Source organism: Oncorhynchus mykiss, chromosome 25, assembly GCF_057628025.1.
Source record: "Oncorhynchus mykiss isolate SJ-2025 chromosome 25, ASM5762802v1, whole genome shotgun sequence".
Taxonomy (NCBI): Eukaryota; Metazoa; Chordata; class Actinopteri; order Salmoniformes; family Salmonidae; genus Oncorhynchus; species Oncorhynchus mykiss.
The window spans coordinates 79643102-79656228 of NC_143046.1; the positions used below are offsets into that span (position 1 = coordinate 79643102).

General features: G+C 41.3%; 1 protein-coding gene across 1 annotated transcript in view; it reads right to left on the reverse strand.

The window, feature by feature from the left end:
• Window positions 1-552: 552 nt before the first annotated feature.
• Window positions 553-13127, reverse strand: part of LOC100136218 (endoribonuclease Dicer) — a 67796-nt gene continuing 55221 nt past the window's right edge. Inside the window, exons 29-34 of the mRNA XM_090219354.1 lie at window positions 10645-10900; window positions 10064-10316; window positions 9573-9841; window positions 7713-7875; window positions 7437-7512; window positions 553-2821 (exon numbers count right to left, since the gene is read on the reverse strand). Coding sequence (XP_090075480.1) covers window positions 2656-2821; window positions 7437-7512; window positions 7713-7875; window positions 9573-9841; window positions 10064-10316; window positions 10645-10900 — 1183 coding nt within the window. The 3' untranslated portion in view covers window positions 553-2655. The remainder of the gene's footprint in view (window positions 2822-7436; window positions 7513-7712; window positions 7876-9572; window positions 9842-10063; window positions 10317-10644; window positions 10901-13127) is intronic.

Below are 13127 nucleotides of genomic sequence, written 5' to 3' on the forward strand. Positions count from 1 at the left end.
CAGCCGTTTTAAGCCACAATTTTGCTGTTCCAGACATTTTCACAACGCGGGCAAATTTGTAGGTTGTAAACGTTTGTCGGACGGCTTGGCTCGTTCAGTGTGACAGGTCTGCCGATTAAGTACCGCTACGTGCGGACGGTCGTAGGCTCGGTGTAGAGTGGCTGGTGGTACGAGCTGATTCCGGTGACTGACCAATAGGAACACGGCACACAATAATGCGATTATTGTGACTAGTCAGATTACTATAACAGTTCCATTTAAACATTTATATGCTGTGCAAGAAGAATGATTTCCCTAATATTCTTGTTTACATGACAAGGCTGAAATCGGGCTACCTGATGGGAATTTGATAAATGCACCAAATCGCAAATCAAAATAAACGTTCTACCAGAGACCACGCTATTTTGGGGAAGCAGATTTGATTGAGTGGAAATATAAAGGTTGCTTGTTAAAACTATGCATACTTTCAGTTTTTACACTGCTGTAGTTGACGTAGCCTCAAGTCAAATCGCAGAATGTGACGACAGAACTGAAGAAAATCTTACAATCTGACAAGGTTGATATCAAGATTTTAATTTGGTAACATCGCACAGTGTGACATGTGACAATCGTAAAAGGCTGAATCCGAAGTAGTCTTGCAAAGGCCTTCGACATACACTAAGACTGCGCTGGCCACACACGGTGAGAGATATAGAGTGCAATCGGTTTACTTCAACAAGCTACAGTACAGGAGGCCCCCTCCATCTGATCATGGCCAATTCATGTCTTCTTCCTTTGAAGAGGACTGATGCTCAACAGAGACTGAAGGCATTAGTTTAGGCCCATGTATGTGCAGAATGAGAATACCCTCTGGATTTACCCCACCAAATCATCAAGCATTAAATCAATTGGGCAGGGAGAGAAGAAAATCAAAGAAAACACCGATGCAACTGAACCACTACAGCTTGAAGGCTGCTAGAACAGGACAACCAACCCAACTGACAGATTTCAAAAAGGTCAAAGAAAGAGGTATTATAGTTACAGTGCAAAAAGGATGAGAAATTCAAGCTTAATACAACAAAACATAGCACCAAAAACAAATGCATGCAATCAACTGAGGTATTCAAGTGAAGAGGGCTTATTGATACTATTGAGAGAAAATAAAATACATTTAGTCTAAGAGGCTATGTAGTCACATAACGTGGACGCTATGTCACAATGTGTTTGAAGTAAATAATTCAACAAAAAGGCTGGTGTGCATATCCCTAGGAACTGACTTCACATGTGCAACCCTGTAGAGTCACATCTGTATTAGCTTTGGTAAAGTGAAGGGATGTGTGAACCACGATTCTGTTGAAAAAGAAGAACAACCTGTGTCCTAAAGACTGTACTCAAAAGGTGCTCTGAGTCTTACAAAATGACCAACAAAATAAAGATGATCAATCTTGGTATCAAAAGACATTACTTGAGACTAAAGTTGTCGACTTATGTCATAATAATAAACATTTAATATCTCTTTCCCTCTAGATATATTGATAGATTTATAAATGTTTATATAAGCCATCCAGTTGCCATGGTTATTAATACATAAGCTACACGAACATGCATCCTCGAGTGCTGTTTAAAAACTATTTTTAAATTTACAGTAAGCGGGAATGTTGAATTCCTATTCTTTTTTTCAGGATACGAGGGAGGGCCTTAGTATGTAAGGCAAATAATATTTATATTTCATCATAAATGTATATATATATTTTTGTTACATATAGGATTTTGTTGTCCAATCCGACCACACAATTCTGAACATAACAGACCCTAATGGAATAAGTGCAATAATGATTGAGGCTACGTCCCAAATGGCACCATATTCCCTATATAGTCCACTACTTTTGACCTGGGCCATAGGGTCCTATATAGGGGATAGGGTGCCATTTTAGACGCATCCTAAGAATAGCATCTCAAGACAGAGTTCAGACAGAGGTGGGCCACACTGGTCGTCTTCACTGGTGGTCTGGCCTCTGCTTGCCATTTCCTTAGCAATAGCATTTTAAAAACCGCTTTAAAACTGGCACTAGTGCACAGACTGAGGAGTATAGCGTTTTTAGATTTACACCTTTGATTTGAACTATGTACAAATCTAATACTACTCATAATACGCCTAACATCTCACTGACACAAAGCAAAGGTTAAACAAACAAAAAGTCAAATAAAAAATAAAAAAAGTGAGAAAAAAACAAAGCAACACCTGACCTTTTTTTCTTCTTTTTAACACTTTGCTATACGTTAATAAAGCACTCTTGTGATTACACAAAGCAGAGAACAGAAGGAAAGGAAAGATTGTGTTTGCAAAAAATGTAAAATAAAATGTGAAATCCGTTACAACGAGATCAGCTCTCGTTGTGACTTCCCCATGTCTCCACAGAACGTTCCCTGGCTGCCTTGGTTGTGCCATTGAGGGCTGAAGATACAGGACTAATGCTGCACTGTGTTGGTAGCTAGCATCAGTTGCTAGCACTGGTAGCTACTGGTTAGCGTCAGTAGTTAGCATCAGTGGCGACTAGCTAACATCAGTAGCAAGCTAGCATCAGTGGCTACTGGCTAGTGACAGTTGTAGGTAGATAGCGTCAGTTGCTAGCATCAGTAGCTAGCATCAGTAGCTAGCTAGTTAACGTGTGAAGCTCAGTTGTTTGGGACCTGAGGTTGGTTGGCTTTGAGGCTGCGCAGGGCCCGGCGCGCGGCAGCAGACTTGGCGATCCGGTAGCTGCGGCCCACGCCTTTGAACTTGCCCTTGCCCACGACCTCCACTGTCACACGGACCTTCCCGTCGTACGTCCGCTCTGCAGGGCTGAGGAAGGGGGCATTGAATTACATACAGCACAATAAAGTGAAGTGGCATCCTAGCAACATGGTCAGGAAAGCTTCCATTCTAGAAACAAATTAAATATTGTACAATGCATATAGATTCTATAATATGTGAATTATAGAATATATATGGGGTAGGGGGTGAGTTAATGGAAAAGAGAATATAATAATTGCAATCAAGTAAGTAAGCAAGCCAGCTAAAACGGTTAAAAAAATATACACAGTAACAGTCAAAAGTTTGGACACCTTGTCATTCAATGGTTATTCTTTATTTTTCACAAATTTTCCACATTGTAGAATAATAGTGAAGACATCAAAACTACGAAATAAAACATTAGGAATCATGTTGTAACCAAAAAAGTGTTTTATATTTTATATTTGAGACTTTTCAAATAGCCACCCTTTGCCTTGATTACAGCTTTGCACACTCTTGGCATTCTCTCAACCAGCTTCATGTGGTAGTCACATGGAATGCATTTCAAATAACAGGTGTGCCTTGTTAAAAGTTCATTTGTGGAATTTCTTTCCTTCTTAATGCGTTTGAGCCAATCAGTTGTGTTGTGACAAGGTAGTGGTGGTATAGAGAAGATAGCCCTATTTGGTAAAAGACCAAGTCCATACTATGGCAAGAACAGCTCAAATAAGCAAAGAGAAACGACAGTCCATCATTACTTTAAGACATGAAGGTCAGTCAATGCAGAAAATGTCAAGAATTTGAAAGTTTCTTCAAGTATAGTTGCAAAAACCATCAAGCGCTATGATGAAACTGGCTCTCATGGGGACCGCCAAAGGAAAGGAAGATCTTTCATTAAGTTCATTAGAGTTACAGTGCATTGCGAAAGTATTCGGCCCCCTTGAACTTTGCGACCTTTTGTCACATTTCAGGCTTCAAACATAAAGATATAAAACTGTCTTTTTTTGTGAAGAATCAACAACAAGTGGGACACAATCATGAAGTGGAACAACATTTATTGGATATTTCAAACTTTTTTAACAAATCAAAAACTGAAAAATTGGGCGTGCAAAATTATTCAGCCCCCTTAAGTTAATACTTTGTAGCGCCACCTTTTGCTGCGATTACAGCTGTAAGTGGCTTGGGGTATGTCTCTATCAGTTTTGCACATCGAGAGACTGACATTTTTTCCCATTCCTCCTTGCAAAACAGCTCGAGCTCAGTGAGGTTGGATGGAGAGCATTTGTGAACAGCAGTTTTCAGTTCTTCCCACAGATTCTCGATTGGATTCAGGTCTGGACTTTGACTTGGCCATTCTAACACCTGGATATGTTTATTTTTGAACCATTCCATTGTAGATTTTGCTTTATGTTTTGGATCATTGTCTTGTTGGAAGACAAATCTTCATCCCAGTCTCAGGTCTTTTGCAGACTCCATCAGGTTTTCTTCCAGAATGGTCCTGTATTTGGCTCCATCCATCTTCCCATCAATTTTAACCATCTTCCCTGTCCCTGCTGAAGAAAAGCAAGCCCAAACCATGATGCTGCCACCACCATGTTTGACAGTGGGGATGGTGTGTTCAGGGTGATGAGCTGTGTTGCTTTTACGCCAAACATAACGTTTTGCATTGTTGCCAAAAAGTTCAAATTTGGTTTCATCTGACCAGAGCACCTTCTTCCACATGTTTGGTGTGTCTCCCAGGTGGCTTGTGGCAAACTTTAAACAACACTTTTTATGGATATCTTTAAGAAAATGCTTTCTTCTTGCCACTCTTCCATAAAGGCCAGATTTGTGCAATATACGACTGATTGTTGTCCTATGGACAGAGTCTCCCACCTCAGCTGTAGATCTCTGCAGTTCATCCAGAGTGATCATGGGCCTCTTGGCTGCATCTCTGATCAGTCTTCTCCTTGTATGAGCTGAAAGTTTAGAGGGACGGCCAGGTCTTGGTAGATTTGCAGTGGTCTGATACTCCTTCCATTTCAATATTATCGCTTGCACAGTGCTCCTTGGGATGTTTAAAGCTTGGGAAATCTTTTTGTATCCAAATCCGGCTTTAAACTTCTTCACAACAGTATCTCGGACCTGCCTGGTGTGTTCCTTGTTCTTCATGATGCTCTCTGCGCTTTTGACGGACCTCTGAGACTATCACAGTGCAGGTGCATTTAAACGGAGACTTGATTACACACAGGTGGATTGTATTTATCATCATTAGTCATTTAGGTCAACATTGGATCATTCAGAGATCCTCACTGAACTTCTGGAGAGAGTTTGCTGCACTGAAAGTAAAGGGGCTGAATAATTTTGCACGCCCAATTTTTCAGTTTTTGATTTGTTAAAAAAGTTTGAAATATCCAATAAATGTCGTTCCACTTCATGATTGTGTCCCACTTGTTGTTGATTCTTCACAAAAAAAATACAGTTTTATGTCTTTATGTTTGAAGCCTGAAATGTAGCAAAAGGTCGCAAAGTTCAAGGGGGCCGAATACTTTCGCAAGGCACTGTAACTGCACCTCGGATTGCAGCCCAAATAAACGCTTCACAGAGTTCAAGAAACAGACACATCTCAACATCAACTGTTCAGAGGAGACTATGTGAATCAGGCCTTCATGGTCAAATTTCTGCAAAGAAACCACTACTAAAGACACCAATAAGAAGTAGACTTGCTTGGGCCAAGAAACACGAGCAATGGGCATTAGACCGGTGGAAATCTCTCCTTTGTTCTGATGAGACCAAATATGAGATTTTTCGTTCAAACCGTGTGTCTTTGTGAGGAGCAGAGTGGGTGAACCGGATGATCTTCGCATGTGTGGTTCCCACCGTGAAGCATGGGGGAGGAGGTGTGATGGTGCTTTGATGGTGACACTGTCAGGCATTTATTTAGAATTCAAGGCACACTTAACCAGCATGGCTACCGCAGCATTCTGCAGCAATACACCATCCAATCTGGTTTGCGCTTAGCAGGACTATCATTTGTGTAAGGGTATTTGACCAAGAAGGAGAGTGATGGAGTGCTGCATCAGATGACCTGGCCTCCACAATAACCCGACGTCGACCAAAATGAGAAGGTTTGGGATGAGTTGGACCACAGAGTGAAGGAAAAGCAGCCAAGAAGTGCTCAGCATATGTGGGAACTCCTTCAAAACTTTTGGAAAAACATTCCAGGTGACGCTGGTTGAGAGAATGCCAGGAGTGTGCAAAGCTGTCATCAAGGCAAAGGGTGGCTACTTTGAAGAAGGATTTGTTTAACACTTTTTTGGTTACTACATGATTCCAAGTGTTATTTCATAGTTTTGATGTCTTCACTATTATTCTACAATGTAGAAAATAGTAAAAATAAAGAAAAACCATTGCATGAGTAGGTGTCCAATCTTTTGACTGGTACTATGCACACACACACACACACACACGCACACGCACACGCACACGCACACGCATACACACACACACACACACACACACACCTACACCTACACCTACACAGAAAGTATTCAGATTCTTTCACATTTTGTTACTTTATAGCCTTATTCATTTGGAACCACCAAGACTCTTCCTAGAGCTAAGGAATTGGGGGAGATGGGCCTTGTTCAAGGAGATGATCAGGAACCCAATGGTCACTCTGACAGAGCTCCAAAGTTCCTCTGTGGAGACGGGAGAACCTTCCAGAAGGACAACCATCTCTGCAGCACTCCACCAATCAGGCCTTTACGGTAGAGTGCCAGACAGAAGCCACTCCTCAGTTAAAGGCACATCACATAAACATGACAGCCCACTTGGAGTTTGCCAAAAGGCACCTAAAGGACTCTCAGACCATGAGAAACAAGATTCTCTGGTCTGAAGAAACAACGGTATAACTCTTTGGCCTGAATGCCAAGCGTCATGTCTGGAGGAAACATGGCACCATCTCTACGGTGAAGCATGGTGGTGGCAGCATCATGCTACAAGGATGTTTTTCAGCGACAGGGACTGGGAGGTTAGACAGGATCGAGGGAAAGATGAACAGAGCAAAGTACAGAGCGATCCTTGATGAAAACCTGCTCTAGAGCACTCAGGACCTCAGACTGGGGCGAAGGTTTACCTTCCAACAGGACAACAACCCTAAGCACACAGCCAAGACAGCACAGGAGCGGCTTCAGGACAAGTCTCTGAATGTCCGTGAGTGGCCCAGCCAGAGTCTGGACTTGAACCCAATCTAACATCTCTGGGGAGACTTGAAAATAGCTGTGCAGCGATGCTCCCCATCCAACCTGACAGAGCCTGAGAGGATCTGCAGAGAAGAATGGGAGAAACTCCCCAAATACAGGTGACAAGCTTGTAGCCTCATACTCAAGAAGACTCGAGGCTGTAATCGCTGACAAAAGGTGCTTCAACAAAGTACTGAGTAAAGGGTCTGAATACTTATGTAAATATTTTACCTGTTTTTTTTATTTTGATCAATTTTCAAAAAAGTCTAAAAACCTGTTTTACATTGTCATTATGGGGTATTGTGATGTCATTATGGGGTATTGTGTGTAGATTGATGAGGAAAATTAACAATTTTATCAATTTTAGACTAAGGCTGTAACGTAACAAAATGTGGAAAAAGCCAAGGGGTCTGAATACTTCCCGAATGCACTGTATACACACACAACAGAAATCCTCCTACCTGAACTTGGCTGTCTCAGGCTCCATCTCCAATAGCTCCCGCACCGGAGAGCGAGGGACATTAGCCGAGAATTTCTCTGCGGGGGAAAAGAAAAACGTTATAACATGAACCCTCATCTTTTTAACTCCTCAATATGATGATCACTGGGACAGACATATGAGAACATTAATAGTTAGTAAACAATTGAAACTAAAAGCCTCCCTGCATGAACTGCCAAACAATCAGAAAAGAGAAATTCAAAACGTGGAAGAAGTAGTTTCTCGCTCTCCTCCTTACCTATAAGTGGCCTCATCATTGGATAATACACTTGCCACACTGTCTCCAGTGACATTCTGCTATCCATGTAAATTGCTCCAGCTAGTGACTCAAATATGTCTCCCATTGCCTTGGGGACCTCAATGTCCTCCTCTTTCGCCTCGTCTTCCTCTGAGCGACGAAGCTGAAGGAAAGGGGGAATAACAGATGCCGTAAAAGTAGTTTTTGTTAAGGTGGAAAAAAATATGTTCTCACGAGTGGATTGAATGTTGTTGTTTTTTTGGTCTGTGCTCTAGTACGGCATCTTTCTAATAACTCGGACTGAACATGGTCTCCCATGTGATATCATATTCATATATAACAAATGTGCTAAGAAAAAAGTAGATGTTTGCTATAGAGTGAATTGAGCATTTTCCTTTGGAAAATGAATATCTGAGGATAATTTTTCGAGATATCCAATTGGTAGTTACAGTCCCCCGAAGAAGCCGCACTGCTTCTTGACACACTGCTGGAAGCCAGCCAATTTGTCAGAGGAGAAACAGTCCAACTGGCGACCGTGTCAGTGTGCATGCGCCCGGCCCGCCACAGGAGTCGTCGGTCGTGACACAGCCCGGGATCTAAACCGGATCTGTAGTGACGCTTCTAGCACTGCAGCCTTAGACCGCTGCGCCACTTGGGAGGCCAAGTGTTAAATTCAAGTAATACAAGTATTGAACTGTATTTAGCGTCCAATGCAACTGTTTTTACCTCAATATTAAATTGTTTCTGGTTAACAATTAAGTACCTTACAGTGAATGTTTTAAAATAAAATGGTAGAAAATGAAACAAAACTTAGCTTCAAAGAGCAATTTCTCAAGAAAGGAGTGGCCTGAGTGAAAGGGGAATCTGAAAATTAGCTGTTATTGGCAGAGAGGTTTGGAACCATTTCTTATTGGTCTATTAACTAACTTACCACCGGGTGATGTCACCAGACAGGCCAAAACTCCATCTCACCAAAACACGCTGAGATTCAGATGATCTTTTCAAACAGCTCTTACACTAAAAGGGCTTAATTGTCATTTTCAATTTCACAGTATTGTTCCAAACTCAGTGTGGAAATGTATATAAAACACAGGCAAATCACATTTTTTACTGCACTGTGCCTTTAAAGTTATCACTGTATTAAGTTTAATAGCAAATACAAAGTCAGCTGTACCCTCACACACACTGGAGACCCAGAGACCCCGCCGTCCAGTTGAGCTATTAAGGGGAAATATTTACACATTTTCCTAAATTAGTTTTTCTTCTTTAAAATATTTTAATGTTATCCCTTTGGCATAAAACAAACTCTGCTCAAACGAGATCCGATTCACTGCCAAGATAGGCACTTAAAAATAAATTAAATCCAACTGGATTTAATATAAATGTAATTTTATACTGAACATTCCAAAATCTAAATCTAAAACAGATTCATATGAACTGACAGCCTATGTTTTGGGACTTTTATGTTAGGGGCAGAAAAAAACATGAGTATGTCCCACAAAACATGTTTAAATGTTAGTAATTATCAACAAGGCCAAAAGCTATCATTAGGTCTCTGCAAAGATTTCTTGGTAGAAATATACACTGGGGTATGCTGGGAAAATGTGGAACAATAGAACAAGAGTACAACAGATGTACACCCACAACAACAAACAAACAAACACCCCAGAACACACATAACTTTTGTTCCACATCCATAAAGTACAAGTAAATACACTACCACAACAAAACACCACACTTCTTCAACAAGGATGCATCCCAAATGGCACCCTGTTCCTTATATAGTGCACCACTTACAGGGAGCCATTCGAGATACAATCAAACTTTACAATTGCGAGGATGGGACCACCCTAAACCCACCTCAGAGTCCATGCCTTGCATTTCGTTCTTCTCCAGCTGGAATTGCACAAAGTCGTCGATGACATGAAACAGCTCGGGCGACACAGCCTTGAAGTACTTGTGGAAGTCGTACTGGACGGCCAGGGAGGCGAAGATAGTGTTGTTGACCAACGCCGAGCGCAGGTCTGTGAGCACGCCAGGAGAGTGTTGGCGCGGGTCTTCATAAAGGTGCTTCGTTATGAGGTAGTCTAAAATTGCATCGCCAAGAAACTCTAGTCGCTGGTAACAATCTGGGAAAGAGAGAAAACGAGGGAGGGAGAATGGAGAGGAAGTATGAGGGAGAGGAAGTGTCAATCATTCTACAATGGAACAAAATTATATTAAAGGCACACTACAGAACGTGCTGGAATTACTACAATATTTTAGAAACAATGCAATCTTATGCAATATGTGCATTCCTTCATTAGGATTCATCCATTTTGAAATAGATTCCGTAGGAAACTCATGCTTACCAGTAATGGTGTTGTAATGGTAGGAGGCGTGTGTGAAGGCTTGCAGCAGGTAGGCCTTGTTCTGGAAGGTGTAGCTGATCTTCCTCTCAAAATTCTCAAAGCCGGAGATGAGGTGGTTGAGGGTGAGCTCGGCGTCTGGGTGGTCAAATATGCAGCGGGGTGGGATCTTCAGCCAGCCATACTGGAGGTCAAGGTTCACGACCTCTATGACCCCGCCCTTCTCCTTCAGCCTCCTCCTCTCAACCGGTAACACCTGGTTCATGATAGTGATAGGTTGTATTATTAAGTCATGCTTCATGTGATGGCTCAGGAATGTAACTTGTACATTTGATTTTCCCATAGGTCACATAGTTGCTTTGGATAAAAGCATCTGCTATTTATAATAAACGTTATCACAGGCATCATTTACCTTGAGGAACATTAGAACTAGAGTGAACATTAACACAACAGTAGAGGTAGTTTAATATATTAGTCTACATTAACACAACAGTAGAGTTACTTTAATAGATTAGAGTCTACATTAACACAAGGGTAACAGCAGAGGTAGACGATAGAGAGAGGTGGTGTATCTAAGGCCATACCTTGAGTCCCAGTGAGCAGAGGAACATCTGAGCAGCCCTCTCCCCACAGCTGGTGAGGTAGCAGCCCAGCAATGCCTCCACACAGTCAGCGATGCTCTTGTCAGCGATGCATTGCTCTGTGTGCAGGTCATAGGAGATAGACTGTTTCCCCAACTCCGCCCCACAGTTCTCCTCCGACGGGTTCCAGAAACCCACCACGAAATCATCCTCCTCCCCTGCCTTGCTAGGGTCCAGGTAACACATGGCATCCCACGAGCTGGAATAATTCACAATCATTTGATATGTCTACTTATTAATTAAGTGGTATGCCAAATCAGTCATTAATGCACTGTCCATACATTTAGGTAGAATATACAGTACCAGTCAAAAGTTTGAACACACCTACTCATTCAAGGGTTTTTATTTATTTCTACTATTTTATACAGTGTAGAATAATTGTGAAAACACCAAAACTATGAAATAACACATATGGGATCATGTAGTAATCAAAAGTGTTAAACAAAGATTCTTCAAAGTAGCCACCCCTGTGGAATTTCTTTCCTTCTTAATGCGTTTGAGCCAATCAGTTGTGTTATGACAAGGTAGGGGTGGTATACAGAAGATAGCCCTATTTGGTAAAATACCAAGTCCATATTATGGCAAGAACAGCTCAAATAAGCAAAGAGAAACGACAGTCCATCATTACTTTAAGACATGAAGGTCAGTCAATCTGGAAAACTTGTGCAGTCTCAAAAAACATCAAGCGCTATGATCAAACTGGCTCTCATGAAGACCGCCACAGGAAAGGAAGACCCAGAGTTACCTCTGCTGCAGAGGAAAGGTTCATTAGAGTTACCAACCTCAGAAATTGCAGCCCAAAGAAATGCTTCACAGAGTTCAAGTAATAGACACATATCAACATCAACTGTTCAGAGGAGACTATGTGAATCAGGCCTTCATGGTCGAATTACTGCAAAGAAACCACTACTAAAGGACAGCAAAAATAAGATAAGACTTGCTTAGACCGGTGGAAATCTGTCAAAATTTGAGATTTTTGGTTCCAACCGCCGTGTCTTTGTGAGACGCAGAGTAGGTGAACAGATGATCTCCGCCTGTGTGGTTCCCACCGTGAAGCATGGAGGAGGAAGTGTAATGGTCTGTGATTTATTTAGAATTCAAGGCACACTTTACCAGCATGGCTACCACAGCATTCTGCAGCAATACGCCATCCCATCGGGTTTGCGCTTAGTGGGGCTATCATTTGTTTTTCAACAGGACAATGACCCAACACACACCTCCAGGCTGTGTAAGGGCTATTTGACCAAGAAGGAGATTGATTGAGTGCTGCATCAGATGACCTGGCCTCCACAATAACCTGACCTCAACGAGTTGGACCACAGAGTGAAGGAAAAGCAGCCAAGAAGTGCTCAGCAAACATAGGAACTCCAAGACTGTTGGAAAAGCATTCCTCATGAAACTGGTTGAGAGAATGCCAAGAGTGGCTACTTTGAAGAATCTCAAATATATTTGGATTTGTTTAACAGTTTTTTTGGTTACTACATGATTCCATGTGTAATTTCATAGTTTTGATCTCTTCACAATTATTCTACAATGTAGAAAATAGTAAAAATAAAGAAAAAGCGTTGAATGTGTAGATGTATCCAAACTTGACTGGTACTGTATATTTTTACCTCTTTCTTATATATTGTATGACATATCATTTTATGTATGATTCTGCATATGTACCAAGTTGTTCAAATAAACAATCGATTGTATTATAATAGTTCGAGCCCTGAATGCTGATTGGCTGAAAGCCATGGTATATCAGACCGTATACCACGGGTATGACAAAACATTTATTTTTACTGCTACAATTGCAGTGGTAATCTATGCATAGTCACCTTACATCTACCGACATGTACAAATAACCTCGACTAACCTGTTTCCCTGCACATTGACTCGGTACCAGTACCCCCTGAATATAGCCTCGTTATTGTTACACAATGTTATAGTGTTAATTTTTATTCTATTTTTTATTTCTTGAAATGCATTGTTGTTTAGGAGCTTGTAAGTTAGCATTTAATGGTAAGGCCAATTTTAACCAGTTTATAATAGCAATAAGCCACCTCGGGGGTTTGCGGTATATTGCCAATATACCACGGCTAAAGACTGTATCCAGGCACTCTGCTTTGTGTCATGCTTAAGAACAAATAAAATAAATTGTATTAGTCACATGCGCCGAATACAACAGTTTTCACCTTACAGTGAAACGCTTATTTACGAGCCCATCACCAACAACGCAGTTAAAAAAAATATGGATAAGAATAAGAAATAAAAGTAACATGTAATTAAAGAGCAGCAGTACAATAACAATAGCGAGACTATACACAGGGGGGTACGGTGGCACCGGTTAGTTGAGGTAATATGTACATGTAGGTAGAGTTATTAAAGTGACAATGTATAGATGATAACAACAGAGAGTAGAAGCGGTGTAAAGGGGGGGG